This window comes from Apis cerana, linkage group LG14 (assembly GCF_029169275.1).
Source record: "Apis cerana isolate GH-2021 linkage group LG14, AcerK_1.0, whole genome shotgun sequence".
Classification (NCBI taxonomy): domain Eukaryota; kingdom Metazoa; phylum Arthropoda; class Insecta; order Hymenoptera; family Apidae; genus Apis; species Apis cerana.
In genome coordinates, this window is record NC_083865.1 from 9,896,915 (window position 1) to 9,919,026 (window position 22,112).

General features: G+C 51.1%; 1 protein-coding gene across 16 annotated transcripts in view; it reads right to left on the reverse strand.

The window, feature by feature from the left end:
• Positions 1-261: 261 nt before the first annotated feature.
• LOC108001029 (protein lozenge-like) overlaps positions 262-22,112 on the reverse strand; it is an 86,994-nt gene continuing 65,143 nt past the window's right edge. For 3 of the 16 annotated variants that reach the window (XM_062084732.1, XM_062084730.1, XM_062084733.1), the window contains 6 exons: positions 14,295-14,981; positions 13,991-14,221; positions 10,181-10,306; positions 6,065-6,259; positions 3,631-3,924; positions 262-2,121 (listed from right to left, as the gene is read on the reverse strand). In XM_062084732.1, coding sequence (XP_061940716.1) covers positions 1,778-2,121; positions 3,631-3,924; positions 6,065-6,259; positions 10,181-10,306; positions 13,991-14,221; positions 14,295-14,601 — 1,497 coding nt within the window. In that variant the 5' untranslated portion in view covers positions 14,602-14,981 and the 3' untranslated portion in view covers positions 262-1,777. Of the gene's footprint in view, positions 2,122-3,630; positions 3,925-6,064; positions 6,260-10,180; positions 10,307-13,990; positions 14,222-14,294; positions 14,982-16,391; positions 17,130-19,932; positions 20,122-20,208; positions 20,396-22,112 lie in introns of those variants that run through there. The other 13 variants (XM_062084735.1, XM_062084734.1, XM_062084731.1 and 10 more) reach the window with 13 other exon arrangements.

A 22,112-nucleotide genomic window follows, 5' to 3' on the forward strand; every position in this document is an offset into this window, starting at 1 on the left:
GGAAATGGAGAGAGAGAGAATTGAACGATTTTTTAATTAGCTCCCTTTTGTATCGTTGCTATATTCGGGATCGGGTGAGTTGGACATGGAAATCTGGAAGAAAATATGGAAAAGGAGATTGTAATATTCGTGATATTTGATATTAGAATTTAATTAAATATCGATGGATAAAAAGAAAGGGTGTTAACGCAAAGACGACAAAATTGGAAGAGAGAGGAAGAATTGAATACATGCGGAGGGGGAAATGACGCACGTCGTCGGTCATATTTTGAAATACATTTTTATTTCGACTCGGTCAAAAACTACGATAACAATAGGTCGGTAGATATGTATATCTGAAATCATCGTTCTTTCGAGTGGAAGGGGCAGAATGTAGACGTCGTTAGTTCGAAGAAAAAAACGAATAAATCGTCATCGACGATTTCAATCGATCGATCAGTATCGCGACGCAATATCCGTTCGAAGATTGTGGCGCGAGTTTTCTCATTTTTTTCCTTTTTTTCTTTCTTTTTTCTTTTTTTTTCTTTTTTTCTTTTTTTTTTTCTTTTCTATTTTCACTTCACTTCCAGAATTTCGATACGAAAGCGACCAACTTTTTCCCTTTTTTTCTCCCTCTTTCTCGGCTCGGAAATCGCGAACGAAGAAGATTTCCCTCCTTCGTCGATTCGATTTCGCTCCTGCATTCGTCTCCCGATTCGACCGATACGCGATTCTCGTTCGCACGGTTTCACAACTCGCGAGAATCGCGATCGGCGATATTGCACACGAGCCCGCATTCAAAAATCGATCAAAAAATCGCGTTAACCCTATCACGAAAAAAACGTCGTAATCGAAAGAAACAAGAAGACGTTACGTTAGAAGACGGGTGCGCTCGACGACTGGTCGAGATCCTCGAAAAATCTTCACCTCCTCTCGAGACGCTCGCATTAATTTATCCGTTCTCTGGAACTTTGATCGCCTATTATCGCTCGCTACTTAAGAAGGAAAAAAAAAGAAAGAAAGAAAGAAAGAAAAAAAAGAATCGAAAATTGAGAATTTGGAAAAAAAAAAGAAGGAAAGAAGAAACGAGATTCGCGGCACGTTATTCTCGCCCCGGAGCGACAAGCGGGACGCACAGCGGGATATCGGCTACGAAATCGGCTCAACCAGCCATCCTCCGAGACGCAACCCGTCGACACAAGTCGTCACACACGTCGCGCAGTCCGACGACAGTGATGAATGACTCGATGAAACGACAATGCTCTATCTATGTACAGTGTTTCTCTATATACATCATCATCATCGTCACCATCACCGTGGGGGGGCCAACAAGCAAGCAAGCCAACGTTCACTCGTCCACACATCGGCACACTCGGTTAATTACAAACTCGGCTCTCCCTCTTCAGAGATTCAATCGTCGAGACACAATCAGCGAAGAAAAAAAAAAAACAACAAAATCATCATCCGATCGCGTGACGAGTTCTTCGAACGCGCACACGCGTTTCTTCTTTTTTTTTTCCTTTTTTTTTTCTGTTTTTAATGCCCACTAGTAACTAGTTCTTCCTTTACTTTTTTCCCTCTTTTTTCTTTTCCCCGTTCGCTCGTTCGAACGACAACACATCTCGAGTCCCCACGTTTCCACAGTCCGCCGATCACAGTTCGCTCGTCTCCCCAAGTGATCCCCAAATATCGTTATCGATCGTCCACGAGGTACGAGATATCCGAGATTTTTTCCTTCGCGAAAAATTCTCCCAACTCACGACCTCACAACAAACCAAGAGTTCTCTTCTCTTGGATCTTAATAAGGCCTCCACACGTTGTTGTCCGGTCTCACTTCCTCCTGCCTCACGCTGCAACTGTCCGCCACCGCTCTCTGCTCGGGGCTCTCCGAATTCTGGAACTGGTTCCCGTACAACTGGGAATAAAGGATGCTGGGCAGGACGCCGGGCGTCGGGAAGTAGTTGCCGTAATTCTGTCCGAATCCTTGCTCCTCGTGAACGGGGCTCTCCGTCGTGCTCGAATCCGTGGACAGGGATCTGGGCGACACGTAGTCCTGGTACCTCTGACTCGGCGTACCCGACATCAGGCTGCTCAACGGGTCGAGCGGGTCGGACTGGCCCGTCGTCGTCGAGTCTGGGACCACTGGTTTCGTTTGGAAAAAAAAAAAGAGAGATCGACCGTTGCGTTTTCTTTTTAAATCCTTTAGAAAAACTGTGACGGGGAGGGGATGGGCAAGAATGGGACAAGAATTGGGAGGAAGAGGCGGAAGATTCAGGTGGAAGAACTAAAGGAAGGAGAAATAAATAATGAGATTTTCCTTTTTGGCGCATAGAAGTCGAAAAAACGCGTAGACGAGAGACGGTATAATAATTGTTAAAGCAAAGTATCATCAACGATGTAATAACGAATGAAAAGTGTTCCTCATTTTGCGGCTTGCGATATAATATTCCGATATAATATTCGACGATGAAATATAATTACAATCGTAAACAGTGGAATACACGGAGAAACGCGAAACGCGACAGCTATTACTAATTTCCCTCCAAACTAAACTCGTATCTCTAACGATAAACCTTCCCCTCCCCCCAATATCCCGTATTCAAAATTAACAAACGTTCAATCGATCGGTGATCGTTGTTGCGCAAAAATATTTGCAAGTTTAAAATCTATCTTCCACGCGATGACAGCGTACGAATTCGTGGCGAAGGTATTCGTTCTCGTTTCTTGCCTCGATCCTCGACTTTCGCTTCCCGAGATATCCTCGTTCCAAGGGAACAGTAAATTTTTTTTCTTAAATATCCCGATATACGTTCGTGCTCGTCGCACGCTCGGATCTCTCGCTCGCGCCTCGTCACAGTCGACCTATCGCAAGCTCGCGCGCCACGTGCGCTGCCCACTGCACAGTCGCCACTTTTTTCTTTCCTTTTTTTGCTGTTCACTATCGCGCCGCACGCGTTTATGGGAGGAGGGGAAAAAAATGTGGGTCGCGTCGACGACTGGAGCCGTTCACAATATTTTTCCGTGCACGAAGGAATTTGTACCGAAGTTTAAACGAGATTTTTTTCGCGACTAGAAGTTTGGAATCGGTTTGATATACGTAATACACGTACTAATTCCATCGATTGTCCCTGATTGCGTGACGCAGCGCTGCGATATCGATTACAAATGTACTCGACTACGTATTGTAAACATCGGCCGATCAACTATTAATACAATAGTTTAACGGGAAGCGGACGGTTTACGCGTTTAGAGAAATTATCCGTGCGTGAAATAAATTAAATAACTAAAACTGTACGTATACCGAAATTGCGATCGAAATACGAAAGAAGCGAAGAGAAAAAAAGAAAAAAAAAAGGAGAAAAAGAAATGACGATAGAAAGATTCCAAGAGATTCCGCAAAATTGAAAATTTACCTCCCGACACTTTTCACTTTTGCAAATTTTCAGCGAACGAAAACTCTCTTTACTCAACTGAAAAAGGGATTGGTCGAGGGACGGGATCGAAAAGGGATCGGCCGCGTGTGAGAGAAAGAAAACACAGAAGCAACGTGAGAAAAGGGCGAATCGATTGCGCGATACGTGAATGGGCGCGGGAGCGGGAGGAGCGAGGAGGGGGGGGATGAAAGAGAGAAAGACAGAGAATGAAACTTACGGGATGACACCGCTGAGAACGCATCCTGCTGTGCCGTGGATCCTGCACCGGTACCGGAAGTAACGGTGGATCCCGCCGTCGAATCGGGCGCCGTTGGCGTGTTCATAGACGCGGCGCCCGCGAAAGACGCCAGCGAGGAGGACGACGGGGGTGGTGGCGGAGGTGGCGGTGGCGGGGGTGGGAACGACGCTTGTGCCGCGCACGACGACAAAGGGCCGGGAAGGTAACCAGCGTAGCCGGCCGTGCTCCCGTATCCCCATGAATTGCTCGCAGTAAGACCGAACTGGGACATGTCTGAATGAACAGATCGTGTCAGAGATGAAAAATCCTTCTGTTCCTTCTCCCTCCCCCTTCTTTCTCGAGATTCGATATTATTTTATCGTATCGTATTCGAGACCCAAGTGTTTCTTTTGGGATTCGTGTTTTAAAACTTTTACAAGAAAGAAAAGAGGAAGAGGGAGGGAGGGATCGAGCAGAAGCACAGCAGGAGAACACAATATAATCGGAAAGCGATTTAAGCGAAGCGAGAACTCGAATAATCGCATCGCGCTTGCGCGGTAGCGAGCGTGCTGGCCGAGCGAGGGAAAAGGGGCAAAGAACGATCGGATCGGTCGTTCGTTGTGCAAGCGCGAGAGACGAGTATCGATACGAGGAGGGAGGGGAGGAAGATAGGGAGATGGAGCGGAGAGCGAGAGATCGAGAAGATCGGTTTGCCGGCGAATACAGGCGGGGGATTTTCTTTTGCGCCCTCTTCGGATTTATTTTTGCGGCGTACAGGCACCGTCCCCCCGATAGATTTTCCAATGAGTTCCGTGAGGGGGGTGGAAAGCGAGGGGCGAGATAGATAGAGAGAGAGAGAGAGAGAAGGGTGCAGGCGGACAGGAAACGAGGGGAGGGAGGGCGCGTTCGAGATCAAAGGGTCGGTCGGTCATCCCCCGCGTACCTCCGGCCAACTCAAATAACCGAGAGAGCTCGAGCATCGCCACTGGGCCGGACCGTCGTTGACGAGAGAGGCTAACCCTAAATAGCGTGGAGCAGCCAGCATCTGCTTTCACGTCGTTCGTTCGTTCAATTTTCAAGCAGGGACAGGGGTGGTTGGAAACTTGGCCGGCCGATATCGCGACGTAAGGAGAACCTTTGATTAACGCCACCACGGATTAATTTCCAGGCCTCGATTTACAGGCAATTTCGTTCGATATCGTCCGCATTTTCGAGGAGGGATCGAATCGAGGGGGCGGGAATATTTCGATCGACACCTCCCCTTTCCGTTCAAAACCCGCGTTTTCTTCTGAATTTCGTAGCGCGCGTGTGTGTTATACACATATATATATATGTATAAGTGCGAGTTAAAAAGGACGAAAAAACGATGAAAAAGCTACGTCTACGTGTGTTATAGGATAGCGTTAATCGGGGACAGTTGAACGTCGCGAAATTAAAAGATGTTGAAGGGGCAAGCGCGGCGGTGGATCGAGAAAACGCCGAAGCGAATTATCGATGTCCGATGTCGGGAAAAAAATTAATAAAGGAAATACCCGGCATGCTTGGATACTTTATCGAGGAATTTATCGCTTTTGGATCCGAAGGCGACTCATTAAAACGACTCTCGCCCCTACACTTCGCCCGATAATATTTCTCCCACGCGGATTTCTTCCGCGAGAAGATAATAAATTCGCGGATAAACCGCGAAAATCTATCCCTTCGTTCCTAACCTGTTCGTTGCTCGCTTTGGGAACAAGCAAAAAAAAAAAAAGAGAGAAAGAAAAAAAAGGAAGAAGAAGAAAAAGAAATCGCGTCACAGCGAAAACTACCCTCTGGAAAATTCGTGAGAATCCTAACACGGGAACCGATACAGAGAAGAAACGGTGAAACGGTGAAACGGTGGAAGCGCGATGAAATTTTCGCGTAGAAATTCTCGAATTCTCCTGTTGGAAACGTGAAGAGAACGCGAGAGGGGAGGAGGGAGGGGGAGAAGGGGGGGAGAGAGTTACCAGGCCAAAACGACGAGCCATCCCCGACCAGGCAGCCGCCGCTCCCGTGGCAACCCCTTTAATATAATATTTAATCTAGCTTTGAACAGGCTTGCGGTTTCCGCCTCTAGAGTCGAGAAGCTAGCTCTTGCGAGCCTAAAACCTCTCTCTCTCTCTCTCTCTGCTTACATTCGAGACGAGACCAGGAGGAGGGGAGCGGCGTCTGTTTGGAAATATTCCCAGCTTCAATCCTCGCTTCTTATACGATATCTTCGAGGAAATTTTATTTGCGGAAAATGCAGAAATTCGGGTTGGTTCGCGCGCGGAGAAGAGTCGATTCTCTCGTAGGGCAGGGATACTATGGTAGAGCTAGTAAATCGACGCGAGAAAGGGAAAAGAAAAGAGAAAAGAAAGAGAAGAAAGATGGAAGCGTCGATCAAGCGTGGATGGAAACGAGTTGTACTTACTTTGACAGTTGGCCGGCATCGCGTGCCTGAAGGAGGAGAGCGGATCCCGCGGCTGGAGCGGGTTCGGTAGCGGCTGAAGGGGATTCGGCAACGGTTGCAAAGGATCCACCAGCGGCGAGGCGAAAAACGGGCCGCCCCTCTGCGAGGCGAACGCGAACGCGTGGAACTGCTGCTGCTGCCCTAAAAGAGACAACACTGCGATCAACCGTGCGCCTGTCCACTGGACCTACGACAACCGCGTCAATCCTTCTTATCCTTCCGATCGATTCTCCATTTTTCGAAGGAAAGAAGAAGGAAAGAAAGAAAAGAGAATTTCTCGATCCCGATGACCGCGGCTTCGAATAAAATCCACCAATCGGATCGGATCGAGAAGAAATTCGATTCGATTGTTCCCGCGGACGGAATAATCGAAAAGAGAGAAAAAAAAGCGTTTCTCCCCTCTCCCTTTCCCCGTAATTGGCCAATTACCTTCGAATCGAATTACCACCAACTATCTATCGATTCCGGCCGATCGATTCCCTAAAATTTCCTTCAGATCAGGCGGCAACCGTTTCTCCTACCCAAAAATTCCCCCCCCCCCCTCCGAAACTCGACCACCTCGAAACTCTCGGGAGAGTTCTAGCAGGTTTTCCTCATCCTCCCCCCTCATCTGTCCACTCCGCCTTGCCCCAAAGTCCCTCGATTCGCATTCATCGGCGGCCGATTTTATTTCCCCGGGCGAGCGACCGCCTCTTCCCTCTTCTCTCCCCCGATCATCTTGCGCGAGCAGCAGTTTCGAACGAGGGACGAAACCGAAACGGGGGAGGAGGAGGAGGAGGAGGAGGAAGAAGAGACGCGTCGAGGCAGCGATTCATTTTATTTCCCGGGTACGGTGTCGCCAACCCAATTAAAGACGTCCCAACAGGCGGCCGCCGGTGCGTCCTATCCGACCAGGCTGCTGCCGCTGCTGCTGCCCACGCTGGTCAGGTTAGGTTAGGTTAGGCCAGCAGCGGTCTGCCCCACACGTGGACCCGGCTTTCCTACGTGAACCGTCGAAATCTACGAACCGACACACCACCGCCATCGGGGGGAAGGCACCGGAGACCAAACCCAGAAGGGAGAAGCAGAGACGCGCACAGAGGAAGAGAGAGAGAGGCAGAGACGGAGACTCCCTCTCCCCCAATCCGTCGTCCTGATAATCCAATCGAAGCCCTAATTCTAACCCGAAATTCCCGCCGGTTTGCTGAATAGGGTACGGTGCTCGATCCCGGGGACACAATGAGGGCGCGACGCCGGAACAGAGAAGCTAACGAGATCTATCGTTAAACGAGCGTATATTCCCATTGCCGACGAACAAATTTCTTTCGGCTCCCTTCCGTCCAAACTTTTCACCTAATCTTCCGAGAGTCGAGATCCGCGATCAAAATCGTTGCAAAATATTTTTCGAAAGGGGGAATCTTCGCGTGGAATTTTTCCAAGGGGAGGGAGGGTGGAGCCTCGCAAGTGGACACCGTCTCCAGACGCGTCGCTATCGATTTCATTGGACACCCTTTCGCGCGTGCAGACCGATGACTGCCAGGGAATTTCTCGAGAGTTAGCAGCTGGCCGCGACAGCTCCTCATTTCGTTCCCGTTTCCTCGGCCCCGACCCCTCTCGCCCTAGACGAGACCGAAGGGGGCATCGCTATTTTCTGACAAAAGCGTGGATCGTGGTGGAAGGTGTGTATGTGCGACTCGGGGATTTCGGGGTTTCCAACTTCCGCCGGAGGCATCCTTCGCGCGAACCGACCCCCTCCTCTCACGCTCTCGATCAATTCCCTTAGCCCTGCATCCTCTTTCTGCGGCGGCCACCTTTGGCTATGGGACGAGGGTAGAATGTGTAATGAATTGCTTGTTTAATTAATTACGACCCTCGAAGCGGCGCCCGCCGCTCCATCCAGTTCGAACGAGGCGCGCCATCGGCTCCCTCCTCCTCCTCCTCCTCCTCCTCCTAGGACCCCGCCTCTTTCGAATAGAATTCATAGGGCTGATTATTTATCGCTGGCCGAGCGAAAGAAGGGGTCCGATGATTCACGGCTCGGCTGCGAAACAGTTTGTTTTGTAAACAAAGTTTCGAGCGGAGCAAGGAATCTCCTCTCTGGTCGCTTCGCAGTTTGAAGAGCGACGATTCAACCATTTCCACGATTTTTCTCCAGATAGGATAGAAATAGAACTCGAGAACGAGGAGTTTGTTTGAGGGTTATCGTTAGCCGGGTGAAAGAAGAGTCCAATGATTCGCCAAGTTTGTCTGCAATTGATGCGAGAATGCCGAGAATGGCCACTTTTGATTGATTCCATTTTCGTTGACACTTGATCACGAAAGTCTTCATATCCCCTCTTTTTCCCAGAATCTCTTCTTCCTCGAAACAGAGCATTCACGAGATCTAATTTCTTGCTGGTCGAAAGAGGGATTCTTTATCACTGACACGCTGTCCACATTAAAGGAATTCGATTGGGTCGAACGCGTCCATTCTTTCGCTCTTCTCGATCGTGCGAGAGAAGATGATCCTTTTCGTCGAAGAAGAACACCGCGACGCGTTGCCCGATAAAGAAATTCGATTTAAGAAGGGAGGGGGATTCCCGCAGCGGAACTGGCGAAAGTGTTCAAAAGTGTGGAGGCAGCGATCAATTAATTAGCCCGCCACTCGATTGAATTTAATTCGTGAAACGAAAGTAGAAATAGGCGGGGAGTTGCGGGGTGTCTCGGAACTCGTTTCACGGTGTCACGGTTCCGGAGGATAATAAAATTAGGGAGCGTGTCAAAGCCGAGGAAGCGTCGCTCGTTTAAAGAAACGCCGATCCGGCCACCCGCAACGCGTTAATCCTTTTATCTCGTGCCGCGCCCCCACCCGATAGATCCCTTCGTTCCGCTGGAAATATTTTCTTTCGGGCCAGATGTAACGCGCCGCCCGCCTTCATCCTCCGAAATAAAATCGATCCAACCACCACGTCGCGTTACATACCGGAAAAGTATCTTCGCTAAGCAGCCCCGCTTGCAACGAGCTTCAAACTACTTTTTTTACGACGGAGATAAATCCTAATTTAGCGTCACTTTGAAGTCTCCTGAATTCTTTCTAAAACGGAGAATCGCGCAGCCACGTATTCGTATCGATAACTTTCCCCTCCCCCCAATCTTCAATCCCGACTTCCTTGAGATGGCTCAATCTCTCGTCTGGGCGGTAGATTAACAAACAGGATTGGGGGAGAGGAGCGGTAAATTTCGATTCTCCGACGTAATACCGCGCCCCGGTTCGTTCGGGTCGGAGACGAGGAACCCGTTGACACGCGTCGCCGCGAAATAACCGACGGCTAGGAGGGTAATCGTGCGTCTGAGGAAGGGGCGGTGGGCAGACTCTCTCTCTCTCTGTGCGTGCGCGTGTGTGTCTGAGGCGGGAAACTTGGGAGGCGTCGCACAATATCTCCGCGGCTAAACACCGCAGCCCTTTATCAATGTTATGGCGGCCGGCCGTGGTTATAAATAATGGCAATTGCGCGAAACTTAACCCAGCGGGAGAACCGCACGCCCGCCCCGGGGCCATTCCCCGACTTGCGGCCGAGGACGCCTCCCCGCGCCGCGAGTTACGTCCGCGATCTGCGCTCCTCCTCCTAACGTTCTAACGTTCTTTTTTCTCTAACATTCGCCATCAATCCTTCGAACAAGCGAGACAGTGCGGATAAAAGTTGTAAAATATCGCCGCGGGATACGAGGATCGTTCGGAAAGTAAGGATGAAAGTTGGTGAATTTCGTTTCCGAATATGGATGTTTGCGTTATTCGTGCTTTTCTCTTTTTCTTTTTTTTTGGAGCGAAGATCGAAAGTGGAAGATCTGAAACGGTTTGGAACGGAAGATGGGAAGATGTTAGAAACGAACATCGTGGATTTGGATCTTGGGTTATTTGAAGTAATACAATTTTGTGTCGCGATGCGATAAATCGAGGAGATCGTGGAAAAAATAATTCTCGTACTTTCGAACGATTCTCGTATTTTTTCAATTGTTCCAAGATCCGTATAAAATTATCCCCGACTAATGGAGTTGAGAATTGTGATTAGGCGTTAACGAGATGTAATTTAAATAATAAATAATTTCAGCAATGCTTACAGTGATACTCACTGGTCTTGGATCGCGGTTCTCGCGGCCCGTCCACGGTTACTTTAATGGCCTTGGTGTACGTGGCGACTTGCGGCGGGGTCGTGGACACGGTAATCGTCAGCGTGAAGCTCTTCCCTGGAAAAATAATTATTTTTTCTTTTCTTTTCCTTCCTTCGGTCGGATTGAAACGAAAGTTTTCGCGGCTGAAACGTGGCTGGCCGACCCGTGAAACTTGGCGGTAACCGAATTAACCGTCGGTAATGTATCGAGGGCGTCGTGGACGGTGAGACGGTCAGCCAGCCAGCCAGCCAACGCGACCGACCTGTAGGGGTGGTTGCGTCCGCTTATGTTAAAGAGCCTATCAGAGGGCGTCGCTACGAGAGGGAAAGAGCCGATCTTTCTTCAAAGGATTCTCCAAACTTTTCCATATACGATTTTTCGAAAAAATTGTGGAAAAGTTTAAGAAGTCGAAGTCGAATTATCACGATGTTAAAAAGCAAGGAGAAGGGTGAGGAGAGGACACGTCTTGGAAATCACGCGAGGGACGTTTCGATGAAACGTTCGTTAAAGAGGGGACAATGTTGCGTTAAAAAAAAAAAGCGGTGCCACGCAGAACACGGTGGTCGCACACGCAGAGGTTCACCGCAATTCCACGTGCACCCTCTTTTTCTCTCTCTCTCTCCCTCGCCTCGTCTCTCATCCAGCGAGCTGATCGCTGATGGCTTTTTCTCTCCCCAACCCCTTCCTAACGCTACACACGATTCTAAAACTGAATCACGGTTATACGTTCGCCGTTGTACCACTCGTATCGCGCTATCTATCTGTCAAACTTCCTCTCGAGTATCGACGCTTCTTCGAAAAAGAGAGAGAAAGAGAGAGAGAAGAGAAAAGTAACGTTAAATTCCGGATTAGATTGGGACACTTACTATAAGATTCCATTCTTAGAATTGCGAACTTTCGACTCGTCAAATTCTGCATTCCACGCATTTCGTCCAATTTTCTTACAACTATGCTTACAACATCGGCCTATCGAATAAATAAATGGATGTTAAAATTAGGATATTTCATTTCAGCTTCGAATAGAAGAAACGAAACGGACAATTTACCTAATTTCAGACATAAAAAATTTGCACGAGTTCGTGGAAATATTTGACGAACGGTTTAAGGTTTCTTTCTTAGTCGGTTTAGAAGCGCGAATGAGAAAAGAACGGGGAGAAAGATCATGGAGGGAATAACGGCGAGTGTCGAGCGTGGCCACACGGTGGTTCACCACGCGAGCTTCTCGTTTTCGAACGGGGGAGAGTCCCGTCAGTTTTGTTGCAAGTCACGGCATCCCTTCCTATGACCTAACCCTGGCAAACCTTTTCACCCGTTGCTCCGAGTCGATGGTTCCGCACAGCCAGCTCGGCACACGTAGTTAGGTATCACCCTTGGTGCCAGTCGCCGTCGAACCGTTAAAGGTCACACCCCCGATAACGCCACCCTTTCTTTCCATCCACCGCCGTTAAACCCATTCTCCAACGGCAATTTTTTTTTCTCCTCCTCCCTTCGAAATTTCTTTCGATCCTTTAAATCTGCCCGTTTATTACCGCCGCGTGTGTAGTACGTTATGGCTTGCTTGATTAAAATTTTTGCCCCTCCAAATCGAATATCTTTTCGAGTAGGAGCGGCTCTGTTCCTCCGCAATTTGGGGAGGGAATTGTTTAGAATTTGCTAGAGAGAATTTGCGCACGGTGAAATCGATCGATTTTTAATTCGAAAGAAAGGATATTGGAAAGAATCGTTGTGGACAAATATTAAGGGGACGATTCGATGACGATCGCGTTAACGGGCGATTCTCAAGGAAAATGTGGATCCCGATGCGTGTATCGTTCGTCGAGCTAACTAATTAATTTCAATTTTATCCCCAAACGAGAATCGCGAATTGTTTCGTTATTTTTCTCCAAAAATCATCGCCTCGCCTCCAAATATTCCTCCTCGATCTCGTACGAATCCTTCTTCTTTCAATATCGATTTTATTACATCCGCGATTTTTCGTCGTGAATCGAATCTCGCGCTTAAAGAAAGAAAGAAAGAAAAATCCTTCTTCTCCTTCGTTCGAATTACGATTTTTGGGATAGAAATAGTACTCTTTCGAAGCGGAAACTAGAAGCGCATGGCTCAAGAATATCGATGATAAGCCATGGCCCTGTTCCCGCACGTTCATCCGTAATGCCGGCTCCATCGCGGCAAAGTCTGAATCGTTTCCAACCCCCTTCAAGCCTAAGCTCTGTAACGAGATAGATCATTTGGGCGCTTATAGTTTCAGCCCTACCAACCAGATGGGATACCCTTCAACTTTGCACACGCGAACGAACCTCGTATCTCTAGTCGACCGATAACATCTCCACCCGTTCACCCTCCAATTCGTAATAAAATTTCTACCAACGAAACGACGACGCGGATCGCGATTCGCCACGTTTCGATCTTGGAGGGGGATCATTTTTCCCAGAATTTCCCTCATCCACGGGAATTGTACGATAATACTTATGGAAGCAGGGCGGAAGCCAACCCCCAGACGGGTGCCACGCACGGAGGAATGAATTCTCGAGTTCGACAAACGGGCGGATCATTAGGGATTCGCGCATCGGTCGGTCCTCCCGGGGAATATTCAAGGAGGCGAAGGAACGAAGTCGCAGGAAGGAATCCAGGACGAGAGAGACGCTTCTCTTACATTCTTCATCCTAGCTTATGTTAATTCCGCGCTCGACGAAAACAATTGAGAGCTAATCCCAGACAAATGACTGACGCGTTTCCGCGAGGGTCGACGATTCGCTCGCCCCCACCCTCCTCGTTTGCCGGATAGAAAATTCGGGTATTCCATGGTTTCCAAACACCCTCTATCCCTCTATCCCCTCCTTCGCAAACTATTCATGCTTCTCTCCTCGCGTCGACGAACTTGTGCTGGTAAACGATATCGATTCGCCTCGGTCGGTTGATAATTCGACGCCGTTTCAAAAGAAAAGAAGAGGAAGAGGAAGGAAAAGAAAGGAAGGAAGGAAGCCAATTCCTTTCGACAACCGTGGAACGATCCGTGGATAATTTTGACAAAGGGGACGGGAGAGGAGGGGGACAAGGAGTAAGAAGTAGGTCGGAAGAGGGTTCTCGACCGATCGGCAGGCGACGCGAAACAACCCTGTAATAACGTTAATTAAAATCCCAAATGAAACCTCAATTAATATCCTGTCCCCCTCGTTTTCGTTGCGCCTCCTTTTCAACTCGTGGAGGCTGTTTTCGGAGGAGGAGGGGGAGAGAGACGACTCGGAAGAAGGAAAGTAAAGAGGAAGGTTGCTCGGCGGCGGCGGCGATGGTGGTGGTGCGGACAAATAAAACCCATTACCCACCCCAAGACATCGTCGCCTCCTCGAGTTTCGGCTGGCACACCAATCAACGCCTCGGCAACCCCTGGCGAAACGTCCAATTTCGAGGTCGTGACGAGGCTTACTTGGAGGATTCTTTTCCCCGGCGAGGGAAAAACGACGAGGGTCGTCGTCGTCGTCGTCGTCGTCTCCCGAGACGTGCCCGACCTACCCTTACTACGAGCCTCGATTCTTCTTCGAGGTTTCCCGCCCTCCCCCTCCTTCCTCCCCTTTTCTTCCGTTAACGCAGCTCGTCAACGAGGGCGAAGATCAACGAACTCTCGTGTTTGGTGAATGAACGAGGGAACAAAGAAGAAGAAGAAGAAGGAAGGAATATAATCGGCAACGAGTTTGACGAGTTTCGTCGACGAGAAAGTTGATCGTTTGACGAACTCGCAGCCATTTTCCAACCTCAACTCACCTCTCCCGCTCCTCCCGACGAACCTCAGATCGTTGAACTTGGCCACCTGGTTCTTCATCAGGGCGGTCGAGTTCCTCAACTCGGCGCAGCAATTCTCGTCGTTGCCCGCACGAACGGTGACCAGCGTGCCGTCCCCGACCTCGCCGAGAGCCACCACCTTGAACGCGACCGGGAGGGTCTTGTTGGACCTCCAATGGGCTGGTAAAACGGTGCACACCAAGTGCGGCGAGCCTTCGAAATCGCGGTCGAAATTGTTACGAAATCGAGCGTACGTCACAGACTCGCGTCTTTGGAAGCCTCTTACCTGTTCGCACGAGTTCTCCGGGATGCTCGCTGACGAAGTCGCCGAGAGTCCTCTCGGCGAGGATGTCGCTGGTCATCTTGGTGTAGGCATCGGTCAAAGGAGAAACGCCGGACTCGGGCGAGGCGGCGACGCCAGGAGCCGAGGCTCCTGTCAACTGCATCCTGTCGCTTGTCCCGCCGCTCTCGCTGGCACCGCTCGCCGTTCCACAGCTGGACTCGTTGCCGGACCCCCTCACCGAGCCAGCGCCGCTTCCGGATACCGTGCTGCTTCCGCCACCGCCGCCGTTGCAACGGCCGAATATATCCATAGGCAGTCAGAACGCCGGATGATACATCCTTCCATTCGCTTCACTGCTCCGACATCCCACCGATTTTCTTCCCGCGCCCAATTCTCCCCCTTCCTTCCTTCCTTCCTTCCTTCCCTCCTTCCTCCACCCGCCTTTTCCCGGCTCAGCCTTCCAGATTTGACATAACTAGGCCGCTTCGATCCTTCGTCCACGCGATTCGCGAATCAGAGGGGTAAAAAATCACAGGCTCATATCTTTCTTCCACCGACACTGTTCCAACTCGACCTCTCCTTCCTCTTCTTCTCTTCTTCCTTCCTCTTTTCCTCCTTTTGTGGAGGAAGGAAGGAGTCGTCGCCCTTCGCCCCTCGACGCGCGACCCAAGCGCGATCCCTCGACCTTACCTGCAACCGAGAAAATTCATCCACGGTCAGTGGTCGTCATCGGATCTCCTGGAAAGGAGGATCGAAGGAGGATCTCGGTGTTCGGCGGCCGAGGCGAGGATGGGAAAGAAGGGTTGATCCAAGGGAGAGTCTCCGTCGCCGGTGCGACCAACCCTTCCGTTTCTAATCCATTTAACGCGACGGCCGGCAAGAAGGGCCGTCCTTTATCTCCAACCCTTCCAACTCGAACGGCTGGTTCACGAAACGACCACGCGACACCGCACCGCGAGCGATGGGAGGATGGAAAAAAGGCGAAGGAGAGGAGGAGAGGAGGAGAGAGAGAGAGAGAGAGGGAGGGAGAGAGGGAGAGAGGGAGAGAAAGAGAGAGGTTGACACGGACTCGCACACTTTTCACGCGGGCAGGCCGGCGGTGACGTCACCGTTCATTCAGTAATTTTTGCGCACGTCACCGGGGCTGACACACCGGATCCAGGTGGTTCCAGGAGGGGTTGGACCGGGCCGGTGGTGGGGACGGAAAAAATAGGGGAAAAAGAACGCCCGCCGGTAGGCAACCCCCACACGCCACATGGATATCCAACCCCTACGCACGTAACAACCGCGTGTCAAAGTGCACGTGGCACGTTACCACGTTGCCTCTCTGTCAGTGGCAGAACCACGGGGATCCGCGCGTCAATCTGATCCGTCACCGAGGAGGATTTCGAGACTCGTTCGATCGGCCCAAACTCTTCGACGCGTCCGACACCTCGAGACAAGGTCCTCGTGAGCGTGATCGATGGACGACGATTAGGCCGTGATCGTCGAGGATCTTGCAGGATTTTCTTTCTTCCTTCCCGGGAGAGGGGAACGCACGGGATGGGAAAGGGGGGAGGAGGCGGCGTTCGGCTCGAGATCGACGCTTGGGGATCTGTTCCGGATCGGTTTCGCGGCACTCGCGAAACGAGAGAAAGTGGATGGATGGAATTGGTGGAGAGGGGAGAGGAGGTAAATAAGTAACGCAAGGGGTGTGGAGAACGCGAAGAACGAGGCCGAAGATTGGAGACGAGGGTGGGGGAGGAAGAATCTTACGACCCTTCTGAAAGAACGACAAGGGGACGGATAAGATTCCCGCTTAACTTCGCATTCAAATCTCTTGCTGGCTAGAGATGCTGTATGCGCGCACTTGCCGAGCAAAGTATTTCCCTCGTTCTTCTTCAAACCGTTTGTGTAACAACAACGATACTGTTCCCATCACCAAGTCGTACGAGCCAAGTCGTCGCTGCTCCTCTTCGACGAATCGATGAGGCGAGCGTCGAATCTTCCTCCTCGAAGAAGAAGAAGAAGGAGAAAGAGAAGAAGAAGAAGGAGGAGGAGGAGGGAATCGCGAGAAAGGATTGTCCCGAATTAAAAGGAAATTTATTATTCGGTAATCACCAATCGACGAGGACGAGCTCCACTCCGCAACTCGAGTCGCACTCACGCACGTCTGACCATCGTCTCACCAAACGTAGCAACCGACGGACTTATATACATATATATATCGAGAACGACCACACACTGTGCTTCACCGCTCAACTCCGAAATCTCACGCCGATCCAATCTTCGATCTCCGCGACGCGAGAAAAGTCCCTCGATCTTCTCGATCATCGTTCACGCTCTACTACCATTGCTGCTGTTGCTGCTATTACTCGATTCACCATAAAAAAAAAAAAAAAAGAACAACCGATTCACCACCGAAGGACTCCCGACCGGAGTCCTCGATCGCGGGCAACGAACATCGAATCGGGATCGATGCTGATTTCGGAAGGAGCTACGTCTCCTTTCCTTTCGAAGGGGAACGAAGCGTTGGAACGAAGAATCGAAGGAATCCTGGCGGAAGGCTGGCGTGTTTTGGTAGTAGTCGCGGTCGTAGTCTCTCCTCGAAACACCCGTCGGGGCCACTAACTATAATTTCGGCGGTTCGTGTGAGGCAACAGCCGTTGACGCACTGGTCCATGCCAACACACGCAGCATCCCTTTCCCCTTTCCTGGTTCCTCTCACACCCCGTGAGCGACCCCACTCCTTCCGCGAGCGGTCGCCCGTCTCCGTCCGTCCCACGACCCTCCGCTCTCCTCTCCCTCTCGCTCGCACCCTCTGCCTCTTTTCGTCTCTCGCTCTCTTTCTCCTCCGCTCCTCTTTATCGCTTTATCTCCCACCGGACCCCTAACCCTCTCTCTCCCTTCCTCCCAACCTCCGCTCCATCTTTCTCTCTCGCCCCTCTATCTTTCTCCGCGCTTCTCGCTCTCCCCGGCTCTCATTCCTCCCCCAGGCTTCGACCCTTTTGCGGTGTGGCTCGCGTGCGTCTGACGGACCGACGGCTCGCGGCGGGGCGGAGCGGAACCAAGCCTCTCTCGATCGATCGATCGATCGCTCGCTCGCCACCGATTCACCGCCGCCCACTTTTTTCCTTTCGCTTTGCGCCCAAATTCGCGCGACCGTCGTCTCGCCTCGTAACGAGCGCCGTTGCGTTTAATTAGTCGAAAGTTAATGAGGAGACGGGCCGCCCCGTCATCGTCATTCTTCCTCCTCGTGTTCGCCGGAGTTCCCCCCCTCCCTGCGTCGTTTATCCGCCGATACGAGGTCGAGGGCCCGCGATTTAATATCGACACTCGAGCCGGATTAGCGGGATCGTTGGTGTTTTTCGACTCGAACCGCCCTCGTCGAGTGGTTTCGCGGCTTTCGGGACGCTGTTACGTCCCTCCCCCTCGTTGTTACTCGCGGGAGAAAAGATAGAATTTGGGAAGGTCATCGACTCGAGAAACGATTCTATTTTTCTTCTTTTTTTTTTTTTGTTTTCAGAGAGAGAAACGGATTGGAAGTTGGGCGCGAATGGAAAAGAGCGGCGAGTTTTAAAGGGAAGAGGTATCGAAGATCGAGGAACGCGAGCGAGTATCGATCTTGGGAGAGATCCGCACGCGTCATTGTACGTGTTTGCCTGGCGGCAAGTCCGCGACCGGCTGGCTATCGTCAGGATATATTCGCACAGGAAATGGGTAGTTCCATTGTTTGCACGTTCGTACAAACAGTGCAGCTGCGAGGATGCGCCGGCCTGGCGGTTCTCTCTGTTTGATTTTCGAAAGTGAAGCTCCATTGTAGCGTACGTCGGTCCGGTGTATACCGACTCGTCGTGTCTGCTGTTTTCGATCGACCGGCCGAAGAATCGAGAGAACACTTCCAAGGAGGCGTTGTCCGTTACGCGTCTGCATCGTCGGCCGATTTCTCGTCCGTAAACTGCGTTACGCAACAATTTATTTCCTATATTTTTCTTACAAAATTCCTCGATCGTTCAACAACGTTAATCTCCGTCCCTCGATTCCCAATTTTTCTCTATTCTAAATTCCGGATAATCCTTGGTCGCGACTTTCGTCGGACGGAATTATCGCCCGGTTTTTCCTCAAATCCTTCGAAAACGTCGCGGCATACTTTTCTCGAGAGAAAAGGGAACTCGTAACGAGCGACTCGATTTGAAGATCTTTCTCTCGGTCGCAGTGGGGTGACGAGGCAACCAACTATCGTCGCGAAAACTCGTCGAGTCAAATTCTTATCCCCCTCCCCTGGAGAAAAATTGGCGTCGGGTCGGGGAAAAGGTTCGATGGAAAATCGGGGCGCGTTTGGAAGCGCATTAGGGTGACGGAACGGGGCGCAAAAGGATGGAAGCGTGGCGCCAGGGTGTACCCGAACCGGTCTGTCGCTTATTTGAATAACAGCGACGAGGTCCGCGGAATGAATCGCGCGAGCTGGCAGAGAGAAGTAGCGTTATTGAGCGGCGGAACGATCGTCGACGAGACGGTGACAAACAGCGAAACGGTGGAAACGGTGGAAACCGGACGGCCGTCGTCGTATTGACAAACGACCTAACGCCCGTGTGGACCGTTGCGTTCGACGAGATTCGAATTATCTCTGTTGGAGCTTGTCAATGCAAATGCCATACCTACATTCAATTACCGCTCGTCACGCTTCGATCAGCGCGCGACCGGCCAACCACGGAATATTCCCGGCTTCCTCCCGCTTCTTTTCCCAACCTTTTCCCAAACGCTGCCGTTTTCGACCCTGGTGTCGCGATTTCAGTTATTTTACACGGAATAATTTCCATTTAACTTCCAGTTGGACGGGAAGAAATTGGTCGAAACAAAAGTTGAGCGAGAAGAAACCGATTCGAATCCTTCGGAAATGGAATTGGAATTTAGCCTTGGACGATTCATCGAATGATCAAACTTGGAGAAGAAGACGCAATACGATAGATATGTATCGGATTGGGAGGAAAGAATTGTTCAAATATCTTACGATGGGACGAACGGATGTACGGATCGATTCGAAACGGCCGTGTGACGAACACCACGTTAATAATAATTTTCCGTGTTCCATAGTTGGTCGCCGTTCCTTTTAATCTCGAAATCGCAAGAAGGTGGCGAAGAAGAAAGAACCGTCTTCCGGAAAAGAAGATCGCCTTTCTCCCCGAGGAAGAGAACGCGCGGAAGGAGAAACGCGATATTGGGAAGCGGAGCAGCGGACGGGAATCGAGAGCGCGATAACGAGACTGATGGGAACGCGATCCGGAGCACGTGTCGTTAAAGATAGGGAACGCGATCACGCAACGCGGTTGGATTCATCGAAAAACGGTGTTACGCGGAAATCGATGCTCGTAGAGCGCACGGTCGGGCGACGGAGTGAAAAACGAGCGGTTGAAAACCGAGCGACAAAAAGATCGAGCCCGTTCGCACGATCGCCGACCACCGACCCCCTCCCATCCCCCCTTACACTTTTTCTTCCATTGCTCGGAGAATACTCGCGCCATACGTCTCGCATCGAGAGATATGGCCGCCACGAACGAAACGAAACGAAATAAAACGAAACGAAACAATTCAACAACTTTTCCTTTTTTCACGATACTCCTCCTCCTCCTCCTCCTCCCATTCTCCCAATTACACGACTCACCCCGCGATCAAAATAATCGATTCCCATCCCATGGTTACGATACGCTTAATCTCTCGGCTTCCCACTCCAACTTCCTCCTCGTGGCAATCACTGACTGGGCAACTCGCTGACCGTTCGGACGAGAACGATCATTCCACGCGGCGTGTTATTGCTTCCTCGTCCGCGTCTGAACGCACACCAAATACCGACGACGACGACGACGACGACACGTGTCACGAGGCGATCGGGAGGGAGGGGAAAGGAAAAAGAAAAAGAGAGAGAAAAAATTCGGCGTACCGGATGGAGCGACGCGCGCGTGCTTTCTTGCGGCCGTGCACGTCGATTGGGTGCGCTCGATTCGGCCAACGGTACGCAACGTCGAAGAACCGGGTACCGGGGCACGAGAGAAGAAGGAGCAACAACGGCACAGCACCGCCGTGCGAGCAACCGTGCCGCGTGAATACTACGCCGTCCCCCTCCCCTCCCCGCTCGCTCCCCACGCCGCCCGCCACTCGCCCCCTCGAGGGGTAACCGCCGCTTCGTCTCTATCCCGCGGAGGGTAGTTTCGCTCTAACGAGCACCGCCGCCCCACTGGAACCAGAACTCTCTCCCCTCCCGTGGCGCCGGCTCGCCCCCCTCCCGCGCCCGACCGCCCCTACCACGTGCCACGTACGCCCCCACGCCGCCCAAGACGGGGGTCGTAGGTGGCGCGAGTAGGGGGGTTGGTTAGTAGCCACCGACCGAACATGTGTAACACGCAGCCTTGATTACACGCGGCCTTGTAAAAATTATTATTATGGCCGTGAGCGCCCGCCACCGCGCGCCCAAACCGTGTCCGCCCCCCCCCAATTTTGTTGTTTCCTTTCCGAGAGGAAGGGGACGGGGAGGGGGCGGCGAGCGGCAAACGAGAGCTGACCTCGGACACCTTCGCGCGTTAATGGGTTCAATGTCATGGCGAATCGGCCCCCTCCCCCGTTTCTCTCCTTTTTTTCGCACAATTTTCCCGGAAATCGCTCGGACAGAGCGCGGTAAGGAGATTTAGGAGAAGATTTTTCCTTCCTTCTTCTTTTTCTGGGAAAAGGGAGAGCGCTTTTCGCGCTAATTTTTGTAACGCGTCGTTTTTTATTTGTCCTTTTTTCCTTTTTTTCTTTTTCTCTCTTTCTCCATACCTTGTTTTTGATCGCACGAAAAAGCGTGGAAAAAGCCGACGATCGAGGATGCGGAAACGCGGTCCGTATTTCCGAGAGTGACGTAGTAAAGGTAATCAGCGTGGACCGTGGTGTGATTCGTTTGGCGCATACCGCGTTCACGGAGACACGGGAAGAGAAAGAGAGTGGGGGGGAAACCGCGTTAATTCCTGCGCATTCAATGAAAGAAAAAATACCGGAATACCGTTCCGTGCCAGTTGCTCGATGCGGCCGCCGTTTGTCTGCTTCAGCAGCTCATCAGCCAACCCATTATCCGAATTATATATTCGACACCGACGGACAAACAAACAAACGCGCGAAACGATCGTTTCGTTCTTCCCCCTTCTCCCGATCCCTTTTTTATTACCCTCTTGAAAAATCGATCGACTCGATCCATTTTTTTCACCGGCGTGAATGAAAAATCGAGAGGAAGGGGGGGGGGATATTCGAGGGGATCGCGAAGTCGGTCGATCCACGACGGGGCCAGTTCGCGAGCGAGGAGCGTACAACAAGCGGCTTCCCCGGTTTCTGGTCGAAGTGGGGCTAACCGCAGAATCGGAGGCAAGATGGCAAAAGTAAGTCGAGAGTCGAGGGGCGGCGCTGCGGCCAGACCAGCCCACCGGCGCATCCTCGTTCTTCTCGCTCCGATTCCGCCTAAGATCCCCGACGCTTTCAAGAACCGGCGCTCGCGTTTCGAAAACGCGACCCCTCTTTTTTTGCGCGCAATGCCAATTCCCTTCCTCCAGGGAGGGGAGAGGAATAGAAATTTCCGCGCGCGAGGGGAACGTATAAATTAATGAACAACGAGGTTCGGCAAAGTTTCAAAGGAATTAATTAAATCTCCCGGCGAAAATTAAATCCGGGCATCCAAAAAAGAAAGAAAAAAAAGGGAGAAAGAAGACGAGAAAGAGGGAAATAGAGAAACACGTCTTACTTCCGCGTTACTGTCACTGTGCCGCTATCCTTTTCATTTTCGACGATATTTCTCGTCTCGATGGAGAGAAATGGATCGGG